This window comes from Macaca fascicularis, chromosome 18, assembly GCF_037993035.2.
Source record: "Macaca fascicularis isolate 582-1 chromosome 18, T2T-MFA8v1.1".
Taxonomy (NCBI): Eukaryota; Metazoa; Chordata; class Mammalia; order Primates; family Cercopithecidae; genus Macaca; species Macaca fascicularis.
Window position 1 is genome coordinate 43,960,686 of NC_088392.1, and position 18,855 is coordinate 43,979,540.

Sequence of the window (18,855 nt, forward strand, 5' to 3'; positions counted from 1 at the left end):
ATGCCTGGCTAATTTTGTGTTTTTGGTAGAGACGAGGTTTCTCCATGTTGGTCAGGCTGGTCTTGATTTCCTGATATCAGGTGATCTGCCTGCCTCGGCCTCCCAAAGTGCTGGGATTATAGGTGTGAGCCACTGCACCTGGCTCAATTAATGAACTTTTTGTATTTTTTTATGTACTTCTTTTTTTATTATTTATTTATTTATTTTGCAATTAGCTTCCTCTGGTTGAATCTTTTATGTACCTGTTTATACATTTTAGTTTCAATTTTTATAAAATGCTGGGTAATTTTTGGCCTTTAAACTAAATTTACACAGATTTCTCTCCTCTTAAACTATTTTTCTAGTGTAAATAAAATGACTTTTTGTTTCTTTTTCTTTTTAGTTCGATCTTAAACAATGGTTAAGCACCACTAAACCTCCTCTGTCTGATCGTACCAGGCTTCTGGAGTCCATTCACTTGGCACTTACTGCCTGGGGCCTTGAACCAGATGAGGATATTTTGATGCCATTTAATCTTTTCTGTAAGCACTGGACTTATCTTCTTCTCTACCAGTTTCCTGACCAGTACAGTGACATTCTCAGGCTGCTGATGCAAAGTAAGTGTCTTCATTTAATTGTAACTAACTAGATCTTAGTGAATATTCAATATCACATTTTTTCATTTTGCAGATGTCATTCAAAGGTATGAAAGTAATACCAGTATAGGAGTTGAGAATCACTGATTGTCATCTAAAGGGCTTGATGAACAAGGCCCAAAAAATTGTTACTCTAAATATGGCCAGTTATTGTTCTAAAGGTGAGAATGGGCTCTAATTTGGGCAAGGCAGCACCTAGAATTTGGTGGAGTCCACAGTCATGTAACTACTTCTTTGCCTTGACTTTTCAGCTTTCTTGAAGTGGGGTGGGGAAGGACCAGCTTACTCTGCAGATGACAGATCTGGCAAAGCAGGGAGGTTGTGCCTTACAACATTTTGGGAGTTTTTCCTTTCTAATTTTTTTACTCTTGTTTTTGGCAAATTAATTTTATCCATATAGAATGATAGACTTTATTTATATTTACCAAGGGAAAGAGCAGCATTACAATCTCCACATTCCTGCCACTTCTGTTGTCCTCTTCTTACAATTTTCCATGGCAGTTTTAGAGCTTAGAGGAGAAATAAATAGGGTAGGCTTTTTTATTTTTGGAGTTTTACTAGGCAGTAATTTTATTAAAATTTGATAAATGAGATAGTATTTACTTTTTTCATGCAAACTTCATACCGTTTATATTTGTAGTAGAAAAAGAAATTTTGCTTTATACCAAATTTTTGTGTTACATAATAGAAATTGTTTGATGGATAAGTTAATGATCCAGTGTATTGGGTTACCCAAAGGGCCCTGAAATGTGTAGTCTCTCATTTTCAGAACACTTCAAGCTTTCATTGTTTCTTACAGAGGCAGGTTGCAGGGTGAGTGGAGAATGTTGGAAGGGAAATTCATTTCTACAAATTTCAATGAATATGTGCATAGCTAATTTTTGCTCTAAGCTTTTAAAGTTTGATATAGTGTGTGTTGTGGATTTTTCCCTGAAATCTTTTAAAGAGATTGTAAACCATTTATACTAGACCACTATTGACTTGAATTTAGCAGGAAATTTATTCTTCCCAAGATAAGTAATTCAGACTTAAGAATACCAATACGATACCTCTCAGATGCCATGAGCTGCTGCCTCCTGGTTTCTTTCTCCTCCCTGGCTACCATGTTGATGTTGCCTTGGGAGCATCCTTTGCTCTTCTGCTGCATTCATTCCCTCTGGGTGAGCCCATTGTTTTCCCTGATGTCACTGCCGTCTTCTAGGCATGTGTGATTTCTACAGTGCTAGCTTAATTTCGGGGCGCTGTCCTAAGATCCAGACCCCAGTGGCCACTGGGCACAGACTGGTCACTGTCCCCCAGGTACCTCACACTGGACATAATGCAGCTGGTCTCACCATCATTCTCCTCAGACCTGCTCTGTGAACCTGTTATCTTACTTGATTCTCATGTTCACTCTGGATGGAAAGTACTTTAGGAGATGTTACTCCTGTCCTGTGGGATGCGAAATTATTAAGTACCAGAATTGGAACTAGTTCAGAATACGGGCTGCTAGACTTGCCCAGCTCTTCCATGCTGCTTCTGAGTCTTGGTTTTGGGGAATTTGGGGGCTGGTAGGAGACCCCTTGCGGAGAGCCCAGGCCCTGAGTTGTCTTCAGCACGTAGTCTCCATTGTCCTGTCACTGTTGTTTCTGTCACACTCATAGATAGCTGTGGTCCCCCAGCCAGGAGAGGGGCACTGGCACCATTCCCCAGCCAGGGTCGGAGGGTCAGGTCTCCCACCCCTCTGAGTGTAGCTTCAGCAGCGCTCACTCCCAGCAGCGTCACCAGGAACCAGGAAAACCATATGTGCGGGCAGCCAGTTCTTCTCTTAGGTTCTCTTTACTTGGGCCTCCTCACTCTAGATACCCCTGTGAGTTTGTTTTGGATTTTGGTTTAATTTTTATTACTTTGTAAGGTACTCGTATTCTTTGTTACAAGTTAAAACATTTCTTTTGGGAAAGCCGCTGACTTGCTCTTCCTGTCCCTGCTGGCAGGCTCCGCGGAGCAGCTGCTGAGCCCCGAGTGTTGGAAAGCGACTCTGAGAGCCCTGGGCTGCTGCGCCCCCAGCTGCCAGCAGGGGGCAGCGTCCGCCGAGGGCGCCGTGCTTCCCAACTCTTCCGATGCTCTCTTGTCAGACAAGCAGGTGTGTAGCTTTTGGTCTCTGACGGGTTTGTGCATTTCTTTTTTATTTCCCTTGCTATTTATTTTTTAAACAGTTGGAAAACTTTTGTGCGTTATTTTTAAGAGCCATGTGTTTTTCTTGTTAAGTGCTTTGCTTCCCTCATGTCCCCTTTGTCCAGGTGGCTCACTCCATTCCCCAGAGTCTAATTCTTGCCCATGTGTCTGAGACAAGGGCAGGCACTCCCCTGTAGACCTTTCCTGCCCACCCTAGCCCGTTGGCCTCCACCCTGAGACCACTGCTCGGGTTTCTATGATGCAGTGTCCCATGGAGTTCTCGGTTTTATCCATTCTGTTTGATATGGGTTTGCATGAGAATTTATTTGAAATAATGGTTCCACTGCTTTAGAAAAGGTTTGATTGAAACCCATTGTTGGCCGGGTGTGGTGGCTCATGCCTGTAACCCCAGCACTTTGGGAGGCCAAGGTGGGCGGATCACTTGAGGCCAAGGATTCAAGACCAGCCTGAGAAACATGGTGAAACCGTGTCTCTGCTAAAGAATACAAAAATGAGCTGGGCATGGTCAGGAGGCTGAGGCAGGAGAATCGCTTGAACCCAGGAGGCAGAGGTTGTGTTGAGCCAAGATCATGCCACTGCACTCCAGTCTAGGTGACAGGGCAAGACTCCACCTCAAAAAAAAAAAAAACAAAAAAAAAAACCCATTGATTTATTTCTCATATGCTTTATATTTTTGCAACTCTCTTATAAAGTCAAAGATCTACTACATACACTCTCATCACAATGTGTTGTAACACTTTACTAAAAGTACACATTTAGTAAGCGTTTTTTGACTAGTTGTCTCTTCCAGGTAATGGAGACTATACAGTGGCTTTCAGACTTTTTCTATAAGCTTCGGTTATCCAAGATGGACTTTAAAAGCTTTGGTTTATTCTCAAAATGGAGTCCTTATATGGCTGATGTGAAGACATTCTTGGGCTACCTCGTGAAAAGGCTGTTTGACTCGGAAATGGCCTGTTTGGCCCAAGACCCAACTGCCAGCAGGAAAACAGGTACTTTTAGTGCAATGTGGAGCTAGGTGTTTGGACTTTCCATTAAAAGAGATTTAAATAGGCACATTAAGAGGTTTATATTGAGTGTCAAGGAGAAAAAGTAGAAATATATAGAACAGGCATGAGCCCATGTATGTGTCATATATGTGTCATGATATATGAATGGATATATTCATTACATAGTGAATGTAGGGTGCTTGCTATGGCTTGTCTCCGCCCCTCCTTTGCAGGGTGGGGTACAAAGAGATAGGTTTCAGTTTCCTACCTTTTCTGTCATTTGTTTTACTAAGGAAAGGGTTCTGAATATTTATACATTTATCTTTTTTAAAAGTATGTTATAAAATTATCCATGATATTATATTGTAATACAAATTCTTCAATTCGGAGAAATTCCAGTGTAGCCAATGAAAACATAAACATACTTAGTTATACTAAGCCTGTTGTTTGTATATTAACATAGGTTTATGAGTCTATAGATAATAAGCGGTAGATTTTTCTGTATAATGTGAGCAGTGATATTGACAAATGACAAATGATGACCTTGTTTGTTTTTTTGTCTCTAAAACTTTTTAGTGCTGAAATGCCTACATTCAGTAATCATTCAGCTCTTTAAGCCATGGATCCTGGTTTTAGAGGACAATGAAAGGTAAATAGGTTTTCAGATATTCAAATTCCTTTGATATTTATAGACTTAAAATTCTGAATGGTATTCGGTAGAAGTGATGAGTTCACAGATTTAATTTTTTAGTGTAAGGCCATATTTAAATTTAGAAAAGGCTTCTTTTCAAAACTTAAGACCTTTTCTATTTATGGAATTGCTAGTCTGGGTCATCAGAGATATTATCTTGATATTAATTTTGGAACAAAACTGGGCATTCATTTCCAGTTTTCCACAATAAAGAGGTTGAACAAACTTTAGTGTTTAATTTCAGAAAAACAGATGCTGTTCTCCTGAGGGTTCTCTTAGATTTTTATGAGACTGATTTTTCTCTACTGTATCAGTTGTGTTTTGGAACTAAGTTGGCTATAAAATTATTGGGTGGGAATTACCTTTAATTCTGGAACTCTGCAATTAAAGCATTATTTCACAAGCATTTGCAATACGTAGAGGTAGATAGCTGTCCAAATTCAGTGAGTTGCCTTCTGAGTCTTTTTTTTCCCTGAAAGTATACAAGCAGAAGCTAGTTGAACTTGTCAAGGTTTTATAGAAATTACGACAGTGGTAAACATCACATTATAAGAGGTATTTTCAAAAACTTGAACTTGATTCTGAGACTCAGAGAACATGAATGTCATACTCAAGTCTCATAACTGGTTGGTTAGTGCCGAAGCTGGGACTAGAGCTCAGGTCTTAGACTTCTGTTTCTAGACTCTTTGCATTAACCCATGTTGCTTTACGAGCCACTTAAGGAAAGTGTAAAAGGTTCTGAATGTTTGCTTTTGCTAGAGGGCTATCTGAATAATCTGCAAGCTTCAAGATTTTATAGTGACTGTGTATATATAGACTGCTTACCATAATGTTGGCTGCTTGTTTATTTCCAGTAAGAATTAATGGAACTTATTTGGATATTGAGTTTTCTAGACCAGATTCAGAAAATAATTTTTTTTTTTTTTTTTTTTTTAAAGACAGAGTCTCACTCTGTTGCTCAGGCTGGAGTGCAGTGACGTGATCTTGCCTCAGTACAACCTGTGCTTCCCAGGTTCAAGCAATTCTCCTGCGTCAGCCCCCTGAGTAGCTGGGATTACAAATGTGTGCTACCATGCCCAGCAAATTTTTTTTTTTTTTTTTTTTTTGTATTTTTAGTAGAGACAGTGTTTTGCTATGTTGGCCAGGATGGTCTTGAACTCCTGACCTTAAGCAATCTGCCCACTTCTGCCTCCCAAAGTGCTGGGATTATAGGCAGGAGCTATTGTGCCTGGCCAATTAAAATTTTCATATAAAGAATTTCTTTGGGCCAGGCGTGGTGGCTCACGCCTGTAATTTCAGTACTTTGGGAGGCCAAGGCAGGTGTATCACTTGAGGTCAGAAGTTTGAGACAAGTGTGGCCAACATGGTAAAACCCTGTCTCTACTAAAAATACAAAAAAGGCTGGGCATGGTGGTCGGCCCCTGCAACCCCTTACTCGGGAGGCTGATGCAGAAGAGTTCCTTTAACACCGGAGGTGAAGATTGCCGTGACACAAGATTGCACCACTGCACTCCAGCCTGGGTGGCAGAGACACTCTCTTCCTTAAAAAAAAAAAAAAAAAAAAAATTTCTTTTGTCATTTTCTATTTGTTAATTTTTGGCCGTCTCTTTGTTATGTGAATTTGATTTTTTTTTTTTTTTTTTTTAATGCTTTGAGTAGAGAAAACTGTTGAAGCTGCCTTAGGGTGTTTTTCTATGGCATTTGAAATGTAATAACCAAGATATCAAAGGGTCTAAATTAGATGTAAAAAGATGTTAATTTAAGGGTTATTTGTATAGCACATTTTAGAAATATAATTGCATTGGAATAAAGGGGTAGGAAGGAGAGGAAAGAAAATTATATGGCTGGTGTTACAAGCTACAGTTTGCCTGCAGGTATTTACAGCCTTTGAAGTATTCTAAATGTGTGTCAGGCCTACATAATGGACAGGCTTCCAGGACTTAGGCCAGCCCCAGACACTGACACTTACAGTAATTTAATCATGGTTGCATTCCTAAGTGTGTGTTTCTTTTCTTTAAAGCAGCCAACAGCGCCATTACCCCTGGCTAGAGAGTGATACTGTGGTGGCCTCAAGCATTGTGCAGCTGTTCACTGACTGTATTGACTCACTGCATGAGAGTTTTAAAGGTAGGAAGATGTCAGGCTGTCTCTGCTTAGTTTTCATTTTTCCCTAAGTCATTCAGTCAGTCTTTTCTTTCTGCTTTTCTCTACTGAATTTTTATTTAATAGGCAGTTATCTGTGACTGAAGAAAGGTCACTGATACAATTATTTAGTATTAAGTGTGTAATCTCTTCTTCTTCTTTTTTTTTTTTTTCCTTTTGGAGATGGAGTCTCGCTCTGTCGCTCACGCTGGAGTGCAGTGGCGCGATCTGGGCTCACTGCAGCCTCTGCCTCCCAGATTCAAGCAATTCTCCTGCCTCAGCCTCCCGAGTAGCTGGGACTACAGGTGCATGCTGCCACACCTGGCTAATTTTTTGTATTTTTAGTAGAGACAGGGTTTCACCATGTTACCCAGACTGGTCTCGAACTCCTGAGCTCAGGCTATCTGCCCGCCTCTCCTCCCAAAGTGCTAGGATTACAGGCATGAGCTACCACGCCCGGCCTTTAAGTGTGTAACTTCTTACCTTTTTTTGTTAGGTTGCTCTGAGTTTCTCAGTTATGGTAAATCTGCAGTCTTTCTCTCTTCCAGTATTGCCTATCCTGCATGTTGAGTTTCTTTCTGTCCTCCCTAACTCTTAACCTCTTTTTCATATTTTCTGTCTTTTTTTTTGCTTTATTCTGGGTAATTTCTAGAGGTCTTCCTTCCAGTTCTTTAGTCTCTCTCCAGCTGTGTTTCATCTGCTTAAAATATATCAATTCAATTTTTCATTTCAGTGATTATTTTTTCCATTTCTACATCTATTTGTTTGTTTTTCAAATCTACCCTGATCCTTTTTGGTAGTATCTTTTCTTTCATTAAAAATTCTATTTTTTATTTCCTTAAAATGTTTAAACAGGCTTACTTTATGATGTATATACAATAATTCTATTATCTGAAATTCCTGTTGGGGATTGCCTTATGCTGCTGTTTAATTTTCCTTTGGATTCTTGTTCTTGGAGGCTTGTGTCCTTGTGCATTTTTAAATTTTGTATTGTGAGCCCATATTTAGAGAGACTGATGGGAATCTCATAAGGCCTAGTCTGAGGGTATGTAAGGCCTCCAGAGAGGATTTACATTTGTTGTCAGTTGGAACTGCTCAACTTCTTGGTTTGGGGTTCCCCATGCTACAAGTTACATGAAATTAAACCGCAAACTCACTTGCAGACTGGCCTCAATTCTCAGAGTAAACTTTTTTATCTCTCCTGACTCACAATCCAGGGTAAGGCAGAGAAGTTTCCTCTTTTGCCCCATTCTGCCCTTTCAGTAAGAATATAGTCCTTAGAAAACCTCATGTTCTGTCCTCTTGTGCTGTTAAAACTCAGCAGGCAAATAGTCCTGGTTGGCTGGTTTCAACATCTGTTTAACACTCTGGCTTCCTCTTTGCTTCTGGCCCATGGTGTTTTCTTCCACTGAGCGTACCTAGTGCCTCTGTGGCTGCCATGTGTTTGTGTGGCATTTAGTTATAGAGTGATATGGTTTGGCCGTGTCACCACCCAAATGTCATCTTGAATTGTAGCTACCATGATTCCCATGTGTTGTGGGAGGGAGCCGGTGGGAGATAGTTGAATCATGGGGGCGGTTTCCCTCATACTGTTCTCGTGATGGGGAATGAGCTTCATGAGATCTGGTGGTTTGATAAGGGGTTTCCCCTATCGCCTAGTTCTCATTCTGTCTTTTGCCTACTGCCATGTAAGACGTGCCTTTCGCCTTCCACCGTGATTGTGAGGCCTCCTCAGCCACGTGGAACTGTGAGTCTGTTAAACCTCTTTTTCTTTATAAATTACCCAGTCTCGGGTATGTCTTTATCCGCAGTGTAAAAAGGAGCTAATACATAATTAACCATATGTCATCCAATTTTGGTTTTTTTTCCATAATAGATTTTATTTTTTGTTTAACAGACTTTATTTTTTAGAGCAGTTTTAGGTTTACAGCAAAATTAAGTGGAAAGTACAAGAATTCTTTTATACCCTCTGCCCCGACACATGCACAAACCTTCCCCACTCTGGACATTCCACACCAGGGTGATACATTTGTTATAATTGATGAACCTACATTAAGGCATCATTATCAACTAAAGTCCGTGGTTTACGTTAGCATTTTCTCTTGGTGAACACATTCAGTGGGTTTTGACAACTGACAAATAACATGTGCCCACCATTGTAGTATCATACAGAGCAGTTTCACTGCCCTAAAAATTCTCTGTGCTCTCCCTGTTCATCCCTTCCCTCCCCTCAACCCCTGATCCTTTTACTATCTCCATAGTGTTACCTTCTCTAGAATATCCTATGGTTGGAATCATAGCATTTCAGATTAACTTCTTTTACTTAGTAATAGGCATTGAAGTCTCTTTATGCCTTTTCATGGCTGGATAGCTCATTTCATTTTGTCTGGCTGTACCTTATTTGTATTTCTGATTTATCTTTTACGTATCTGATCTTGTCTTGAAGAGGTGAAAACTCTTCATAGAATAACAAATGTTATTCATTGCTTCTTTTTGCTCCCTACAAAACGGATTATGCCATATTCTCAGTTTGTGTTTGATAAATAGTAGTTCAGTGAGTAACACATGAAATCCTAGTAGTACTCTTTTTTTTTTTTTTTTGGAAAGACGGACTTCTAGCTGCTTTTTACCATCCAGAATATGTTGATTACTGAGAAAAAGATTTGAGCACCAAATGATAGTCATAAAGGCTATATATTTAATTTCTTTTTTTTTCTTTTGAGACAGAGTCTTGCTCTGTTGCCCAGACTGGAGTGCAGTGGCGAGATCTTGGCTCACTGCAACCTCCGCCTCCTGGGTTCAGGCGATTCTCCTGCCTCAGCCTCCCGAGTAGCTGGGACTACAGGTGCCTGCCACCACGCCCAGCTAATTTTTGTATTTTTAGTAGAAACGGGGTTTCACCATATTGGTCAGGCTGGTTTTGAACTCCTGACCTTGTGATCCGCCTGTCTTGGCCTCCCAGAGTGCTGGGATTACAGGTGTGAGCCACCGTACCCGGCCGTATTTAATTTCTTCGTATAGGGGAAAGAACCCCAAGGCTCTCTTGCCTGTGTATATAAATAAAATGAGAAAGTGGCATAGGGACAGGGGGGCACACAAACTTGAATCAAGACTTGGTAGCTGGGTTCAAAGAAAGGAAACAGGAGAGCTTTGCAAGGTAGGATGAAGAAGTATTGTAGCTTTTTAGTGATATTATCTGATCCACTAGCTCCTTCTATGGATGAGGAAAGTGGGAACCTGAAAATGGAAAGAATTTATCTGACGTCATAGAATTTGTGTCTTGACTGGAACTATCGGCTTAGTCTTATCCTAAGACATCCTCCTGGATATCTTCTACATACTTACCCAACTTTATCTAAACAAAACTGTCTTTTATGCATATTTAAACAAACGCTATCGTTAACCTCTATCTTAAAGGTTGTTAAAAATATGCATTCCTGTTTCATGCTGGGTTGTGGAATTGAGAGCACAAGCATATTAGAAATGAGAGTTTTCTGGTACAGTGTGTTGATGCTCATTGGCTTTTTTTTTTTTTTTTTTTTGAGAAGGAATCTCACTCTGTCACCCAGATTGGAGTGCAGTGGTGTGATCTTGGCTCACTGCAACCTCTGCCTCCCTGGTTCAAGCAATTCTCCCACCTAAGCCTCCTGAGTAGGTGGGATTACAGGCGCCTGCCATCACACCTGGCTAATTTTTGTATTTTTGGTAGAGACAGAGTTTCACCATGTTGGCCAGGTTAGTCTCGAACTCCTGACCTCAAGTGATCTGCCTGCCTCGGCCTCCCAAAGTGCTGGAACTGCAAGCGTGAGCCACTGCATACAGCCTTGTTGGCCATTTCTTAAAAGATTTGTGTTGAGAAACACCGTCAGGTTTTTGTTTTTGCTGTGTGTGGCTCGCTCTTCTTTGACTGCTTTCCATTTGCGTGGAACCAGAAAGTTTGAAACCACTTGTTTTAGACTAAATGTCCATTATATAGTCATTAGCCTTTGAAGACATTAATGGAATTGATACTTGTGAGGATAATATTGAGTAATAATCCAGGTCTCAGAAAAGCGTGAGATTTATTTTAGAATGACTTACATGAATGACAGTTAATAGGCTAGTTTCATTGCACCAAGGGTTAATTAAGTGTTAGTCATTTGGAACATTTCCACTGTTTCTTAAATTAAAAAATTATTATTAATGTTATCTTTGATTAACAAATCATAATTATATACATTGATGGGGTACAGTGTGATTTACAGTGTGGCGTGATTAAATCAAGCTAATTAAGGTATCCATCACCTTGCTTACCTATCATTGTTTATGATGAGACATTTGAAGTTTGTTCTCTTCTTATTTTGAAATATGTAATGCATTGTTGTGGATGGTAGTCACCCTGCTGTACAATAGATCCTGAAACCTATTCCTCCTGCCCTCTGAAACTTTGTGCCCTTTTGATCAGCAACTCCTCATTCCCTCCCTTTCCCCCTGACACCCCACAGCTTCTGGTAACCGTCATTCTATTCTCTACTTCAGTGAGTTCAACTTATTAGATTCCACATATGAGTAAGATCATGTGGCATTTGTCTTTCTGTGCCTGGTTTTCTTCACTTAGCATGATGTCCTCCAGATTCATTCGTGTTGTTGCAAATGACAGGATTTCCTCCTCTTCTAAGGCAGACTGGTATTCCATTGTGTGTATACACAACATTTAGAAAAATCCATTCATCTTTTGAAGGATGCTTAGGTTGTTTCCATATCTGGGCTATTGTGAATAATGCTGCAGTGAAAGTGGGAGTGCAGTTATTCCTTCAGCCTATCGATTTCCTTTCTTTTGGATGTATACCCAGAAGTGCGATTACTGGATCATATGGTATTCTATTTTTAGTTTTTTGAGGAACCTCCATGCCTTTTTCCATAATGGTTGTACTAATTTACACTCCCACCAACGGTGTTTAAGAGTTTCTTTCTCTCCAGATCCTCTCTAACACTGGTTATCGTTCATCTTTTTGATAACAGCTATCCTAACAGCTGTGCATTGATATCTTGTTGTGGTTTGGGTTTGCATTTCCCTAATGATCAGTGACGCTGAGCATTTCTTCATGCACCTATTGGCCATTTGTATGTCTTCTTTTAAAAAATGGAACATTTCTTTTTGGGGAATATTGGATTTCTCCTGAGTGCCAAATGAATGAAGCACTAAATGTGTAAAGCTGAATACATACTGAGGGCAGCAGGCTGTAGGAGTATATTTCAGTTAAAAAGCCATATATTTAGAAATTTTAAAGAAAAGCTTAAAATGAGCGTCTGCTCACTCCAGTTACCCAAGTGGGTAAATGAAGTGCCATTCTTTATTACTAATCTACCAGTAGTCCCCTTAAGCACTCTTCCCACATGAAAATCTGAAATTGGGTCAATAACGAGAACCTTCGGTTTTAGATTTTTAGTTCAAATTTGCATTTTTTTTAAAAAAGGTAAACCAAAGGTCTTCAGCTCTGTTTTCTTTTTTAAATTCTAGATAAGCTGTTGCCAGGTGATGAAGGAGCCCTTTGGTTGCACCTGATGCATTATTGCGAAGCATGTACAGCACCCAAAATGCCAGAGTTCATTCTGTACACTTTCCATAGCGCGTACCGGAAACTGCCGTGGAAGGACCTGCACCCTGACCAGATGCTCATGGAGGCCTTCTTCAAAGTAAGCCCTTCACTCCCCGGGTTGCAGCCCAGAGAGATCTGGTTTCCAGGGAGCAGCCTGGTCACTGTGGTTGTTAGGCATAGTGGCAGTGTGTGCCAGTGTGGACCATGAATACATTCTGTGTTGCCTCGGTGGTGCTTGTGGAAAACAGTGTCCCATGGAAGTCATTTCATTGTATTAACACATCTACAGGACCATTTTTAAAACCCAGAGAAAGATTTGATCTATAATATGTCAGTCATCCCCTAGGCTTTGTCATGTGTGAGTACATAGTTTAATGCCTCCATTATGCTTAATCTTGGTGGTTGTTGATGTGTTTGTGTCATTACAGTTTGTGTCATCAACTGTGTATTGTTAAATGTTCTATTAAAGCAAAATGTAAATTGGTACTGAAGCTATTAGTTTCTTTTAGCAGTCATGCAAGTGAATAATTTGATTATATGAGATAAAATGCATTGTGACAACCGACGAATGCATCATAATCGTGTACAGACCTGAAATGACCTGAAAAAAGAGAGTATGTGCGAGTCTTTGCAGTAGAAGCAATGGTTACAAAAACCAGAAAACAGACAGTGTAGTGTAACTTACATACCAGTCAGGCATTTGGAGCTGTTATCGCTTTTCTTTTTTCTTTTTTTTTTAAATTACACTCTTATCTTAGGTTTCTATGGTAGTTTCAGTTCATTTGCTCATAGTCTCATCAGTTAGTGTTTACTCTTACTATCACATTTATTACTGAGACACCTTAAGTGCTTTGATACAGATGTACACTTATTTATGACAGTTAGCAAAATGTACTTAACTTTTTTAGTGCCCTTAATGGAAGCCTATCTGTGCTGTCTTGTCAGCCACTCCTCAGTAGCTGAAATGCAAGAAAAGCTGAGGGCAGTTGTTCTAGAGAAATTCAAGACTTAAGAATGATTTTATAGCTAGATTTAGTATATGAGACAGGCATTAAGTAAATATTTATCACCATTATGACCATACTAGAGAAAGGTGGTTTAAAGAACTATAAGATGGAGTTTTAACTAAGTAAAAGGATGACCTTAGCTATAAGACAGATTAAATAGTAGCACAGCCTGTTAAGGGACGCTGTAGACTCTGTCTCTAGGAGTTTTATTCTAATGGCAGATGACCCTGACCACCCCAGAAGCTGGGGATGTTTTAATTCTTTGTGTCTTCTTGGCATAATAAACTATATTTTTTTTGGTGGGGTTGAGGGTGAGGATAGAGAACTGATTATAATGGACAATGAAGAATCATTTTCTAAAAGGAAGAGAATTAGTAGTTAGCATAATATAATAACAGTAATGAGAAGAAATGAATCATCACCAAATTCAGTTGATCATGATTTTATAAATAGACTAGAGCTTTTAATCTTCATATTGAAAGGAAAAATTCATGATTAGCCATGTTTTATTTTAAACAAATTAGAAGTATTGAAATAGCTTGTAAGAGATCTTTGAGGTTTCTTATATACTTTATAGTACATCTGTTCCTCATTCTCTTATTTTTTTTTGAGATGGAGTCTCGCTGTGTCACCCAGTCTGGAGTGCGGTGGCGCGATCTTGGCTCACTGCAAGCTCCGCCTTCCGGGTTCACGCCATTCTTCTGCCTCAGCCTCCCAAGTAGCTGGGACTACAGGCACCTGCCACCAGGCCCAGCTAATTTTTTGTGTTTTTAGTAGAGATGGGGTTTCACCATGTTAGCCAGGATGTTCTCGATTGCCTGACCTTGTGATCCGCCCGCCTTGGCCTCCCAAAGTGCTGGGATTACAGGCGTGAGCCACTGCACCCGGCCTCTCTAATATATTTTAAGTAGAATTTAAACATGCAGTCATCAAAAATTGTAAAGACTAATAATGGGGAGACATTGTTATAATACAACATTACATTAGAACGGGAATATAGGCCGGGCACAGTGGCTGACACCTGTAATCCCAGCACTTTGGGAGGCCGAGGTGGGCAGATCACCTGAGGCTGGGGGTTCAAGACCAGCCTGACCAACATGGAGAAACCCGGTCTCTACTAAAAATAAAATAAAAAATAAGCAATAAAATAATAAAATAAAAAATTAGCTGGGTGTGGGAGTGGGCGCCCAGCTACTCGGGAGGCTGAGGCGGGAGAATTGCTTGAACCCGGGAGGCAGAGGTTGTGGTGAGCCGATTGTGCCATTGCACTCCAGTCTGGGCAACGAGAGTGAAACTCCATCTCAAAAAAAAAGGCAATATAAATAATATACACTAGTGTAGTAGATCTCAAAGTAATGTGGTCCCTGGGACAGAAGCATCAGCATTACCTGGGAACTTACACAGTCGAGCTCCCAACCCATACGTGCAAAATTAAAAGCTCTAGGGGTAGGCCCAGCAATCTGTTTTAATACACTTTCCATTTAGTTCTGATGCGCACTTAAGTTTGGGAACTACTGACTAGTAAATCTCAACTTTGCCCTGTCCTGGCACACCCGAGGATTCTGATACACTCCCTGCAGCTCCAGTGACTTACTGTGGCAGCGATTCTCCACCCAGGTTGGGGTTAGGGAAGGTCATTCCTCACTTGTTAAGAATGATTGGAATAAATGCTGAAATCTGAACAGACAAACTAAAATATACACACATACATTGTGGAAGGAGAGATATTGCAAATATTAAGTCTAAATCTCTAGGAGGTGGGATTATAAGTGATATAATCTGGGGAAAAAGTGTTTTTTAAAAACGTAATTATGAAATAATTTACATACATTTTCCAGATACATAGATAGCACAAGGCAACACATTGATTTTAATTCATTTCCTTCTAGGTGGAACGAGGAAGCCCCAAGAGCTGTTTCTTATTTTTGGGGTCTGTACTCTGTGAAGTCAATTGGGTTAGTGTGCTCTCTGATGCCTGGAATCCCAGTCCCCACCCAGAAACCCGCAGCATGATTGTCTGCCTCCTTTTCATGATGATTTTATTGGCAAAGGAAGTTCAACTGGTAGACCAAACAGTAAGTTTGGGAAGCTTATGGCAAACATTTGGCAAGGCTGCTTAGATCTTTGCTTTCTACTAGGTCATAGTTTTTCATTTGTTTTTCCAGTGCCCCTATCAGTGTGAACAGGTGCTTGGCATATGAGATGTACCTTTAACCAGATGCCTGATTTTCTTGGATAGCTCATTATCTGATTCTAAATTATACAAAGAACCACACTGAGTTAGAATATATTAATCAGCTTTATTTTACATCTCATTAATATCTAGTTCAATCTCTTGTATGCTTCTTGAAGTCAATTTTGGCATGTCCCACCAGAACAGAGAGTTCATTTGAAAGAAAAGAACCTGGGTTCCAGATACTCAATACATCTTAATATGAATGTGTTTTTGCCAAGACTTTGGTTATTGCTTTCACTAGTACCCCTAACTCGAGTAGATACTTACTTGATATTGTAACTGTTCTGTGCTTACCATAGGCCACCTTAGTGGTTATTCGACAGACTAGTTAGCAACACATATTTCTGGAAAAGTTGGGGCTCTGGAACTAAAGGAATATGTGTTTTATTTTTAGGATTCACCTTTACTTAGTCTTCTTGGACAGACAAGCTCACTTTCATGGCATCTCGTGGATATTGTGTCGTACCAGAGTGTGCTAGGTTATTTCAGCAGCCATTACCCGCCATCCATCATCCTGGCAAAAGAATCTTATGCTGAATTAATCATGAAGCTCCTAAAAGTGTCTGCGGGCCTTTCTATTCCTACTGACAGCCAGAAGCATCTGGTAAGTTGAGAGGTAGTTTAAAAGGCAGGGACTGTTCTTGGAGATTGGTAGTAGCATAAGTGCTACAAAGGACAGTCTTGAACCTAGGAAGTGCTCAGCAGAGGAAGTTGGAGGATGTGTATTATCATATACTCATCTTTTGGCCTTGTAGATCTTTTGGGTTGAGTTCTCCTTTTGGGAGAGCCTTTACTTACTAGCAATGTCACATGTTGACGAAAGGTCAAAAGGATTGAGGGCTGCCAGCAAGCTGCTGGTTTCATGATCTGAATGTCATTGGCAGCAGAATGGGAGGGAGGGAGGGTAGTAATATGAGCTTGAGGTCTGACAGGACAAGTCCTTCAGTTTTCTCATCTGATTAGAAATAGTGCCTTGCAAAGGCTGGGCGCGGTGGCTCACGCCTGTAATCCCAGCACTTCAGGAGGCCAAGGCAGGCGGATCACCTGAGGTCAGGAGTTCAAGACCAGCCTCGTTAACATGGTGAAACCCCATCTCTACTAAAAATACAAAAGTTTGCTGGGTGTGGTGGCATGTGCCTGTAGTCCCAGCTACTCGGGAGACTGAGGTAGGAGAATCGCTTGAACCCAGGAGGTGGAGGTTGCAGTGAGCAACCTGTACTCAGCCTGGGCAACAGAGTGAGACTCTGTCTTAAAAAAAAAAAAGTACCTTGCCTCAAAGCGGTGTTGTGAGGGTTGAATTAGATAATGAACATAAAAGTTTTTGGAAAAGTGTCTGGCAAGTAGTTAGTGTTTGGTTGTTATTCTTGTAGTAAAAAAAGGAAGAGTATTCTGCCAGAATTTGGGAAAACATGGGCCCTGGTCAAAGTGTTACCATAGATTTGCCTTTTACTAGACTCAGGGCCCTTGGGCCACGTGGGACTAAGTCTTCATGTGGCTTCCTGTTCTGTCTCCTCTACTCCCTACCCAAGCATTCATTGCAGTGCCATGCTCCCAGGAAATATGCAATTAACACTCCTTGCTTGGATTCATTTGAATGATTTTTTTTTTTTTTTTGTCAGGATGCAGTTCCAAAATGCCAAGCTTTTACTCATCAGATGGTTCAATTCCTCAGCACCCTGGAACAAAATGGAAAAATCACCTTAGCAGTCCTAGAACAGGAAATGTCTAAGCTCTTAGATGATATCATTATCTTTAACCCACCCGGTAAGTGACTAGTCAGAAGTCCTGTATTCATTCAGTCAATGCATTCCTGCTGTGCGTGAGGCCCTGTGAGATCAGGAGGGTGTTCAGGACACTGGCACTCCTCTTTCCAGAGAAGCAATGATCAGAGAGGTGTTTGGACACCAGGGACTGAGCAGTGGGGAAGGATTGACACTGGCAGATGCTGGTGGGTGATGGGTGAGACTGACCGTTAAGCTGGACAATGGGATCTAATGATTAGGAGATACCAGAGACCTTTTATGGAGCGGTATTTCTAGGGATTTTGGCTTTTAACTGGGAGTGCACTTCAGAATCACCTGTAGACTTGTCAAGAAACTGTGTATGGAGAACTTCTGCTCCTGGCAGTTTGGTGGACTAGACATACTGACTGCCTCTCCTGCTGAAGACAAACTAGGTGCTGGATGAAATGTTTTCAAGAAACTGGAAATTAAATTTATCAGTGGAGTGGCCAAAAGGTAAGGAAACCTCAGAGGCCAAAACCTAAGTGAAAGGAGAAACCCATCAAGGCAGATGGAGTTCTGAGGCTGCTGTCACCCTGAAGAGTTTTGCTGAATATGTTGGATATTAGGGGGAGGCGGTAAAGCCCAGGGCCTGCCGAAGATGGGAGCCTAAAAGGAAATCCAATGCATAATCCACAGGGTGACATTTTTACTGTAAAGATGATCTAGAAGTAAACCTCCTCTTGTGAAAAGAAGGCAAAGACAGTTATCCGTTTTGGCCTTGCTGTTAGGTTAAATGTTTATGTAGGAAATGTTGTTAGGTTAAATGTTTATGCAGGAAAAGAGATATCTGTTTTGAGAATTGATAAGCTGACCCTCATGTGGTTTTGAAGCAAGAATTCAGACTACCTAGATCGTTAAAAACAGCAATAATAACAACAACCTCAGTCTAAGAATTTAGAGTAGTTCTGGGTTGGCAGTGCCACTGCAAAAAGCAACCATAGATCCTGTTTGGAGAAACCCATCTTTAACTCAAGCCTCAAAGTTCCAAGAAAGTCACAGTAAAAAAAGTCACAAAACACATAAGGACACAAGACACCATGAGCAAAGTAATAGAAAACAACAGCAGTGTCAGAAATGAAAAGATTGAAGGTAGTGGATTAATTACTACAGTAAGCAAAAAGACATTTTTATTATATGCTGAAATAAGAGAGGATTGAAGATATCAGTAAGAAGCAAGAGATTGTAGAAATATGCAGATTTGAGAGATTTATATATTTTAGAAATGAAAAATATGAAGATTATAATAAAGTTAATGGATAAGTTCAACAGTAGATTAAACCCATGTGAAGAGAAAATTGGTAAACTGGAAAATAAAACTGAAGAAAATACTCAGATTGCAGCACAGAGAAACAGAGAAGGAATGTAAAAGTGAGCTGGGCATGGAGGTCGAGGAGGAGGATTGCTTAAGGCCAGGAATTCGAGGCCACAGTGTGCAATGACTGTGTCTGAATACTGCACTCCAGCCTGGGCAACATACTGAGAACCCATCTCTACAACAAACAAAAAGAATGTGAAAGTAAGGTTAAAAGGCATAGAGGATAGGCTGAGAAGGTATAATATACATCCAATTATCTAAGTAGAATTCCAGAAGGAGAGGAGATACTTAACTGGGGAGAA

At 40.4% G+C, this 18,855-nt stretch overlaps 1 protein-coding gene across 5 annotated transcripts in view; it reads left to right on the plus strand.

Annotated features, from left to right (window-relative positions):
• EPG5 (ectopic P-granules 5 autophagy tethering factor) overlaps positions 1-18,855 on the plus strand; it is a 131,329-nt gene that overhangs the window by 96,072 nt on the left and 16,402 nt on the right. For 2 of the 5 annotated variants that reach the window (XM_005586808.5, XM_005586806.5), the window contains exons 31-39: positions 383-596; positions 2,609-2,757; positions 3,601-3,802; positions 4,376-4,448; positions 6,511-6,617; positions 12,133-12,308; positions 15,108-15,293; positions 15,849-16,058; positions 17,074-17,218. In XM_005586808.5, coding sequence (XP_005586865.3) covers positions 383-596; positions 2,609-2,757; positions 3,601-3,802; positions 4,376-4,448; positions 6,511-6,617; positions 12,133-12,308; positions 15,108-15,293; positions 15,849-16,058; positions 17,074-17,218 — 1,462 coding nt within the window. Of the gene's footprint in view, positions 1-382; positions 597-2,608; positions 2,758-3,600; positions 3,803-4,375; positions 4,449-6,510; positions 6,618-12,132; positions 12,309-15,107; positions 15,294-15,848; positions 16,059-17,073; positions 17,219-18,855 lie in introns of those variants that run through there. The other 3 variants (XM_065533890.2, XM_005586807.5, XR_012427098.1) reach the window with 2 other exon arrangements.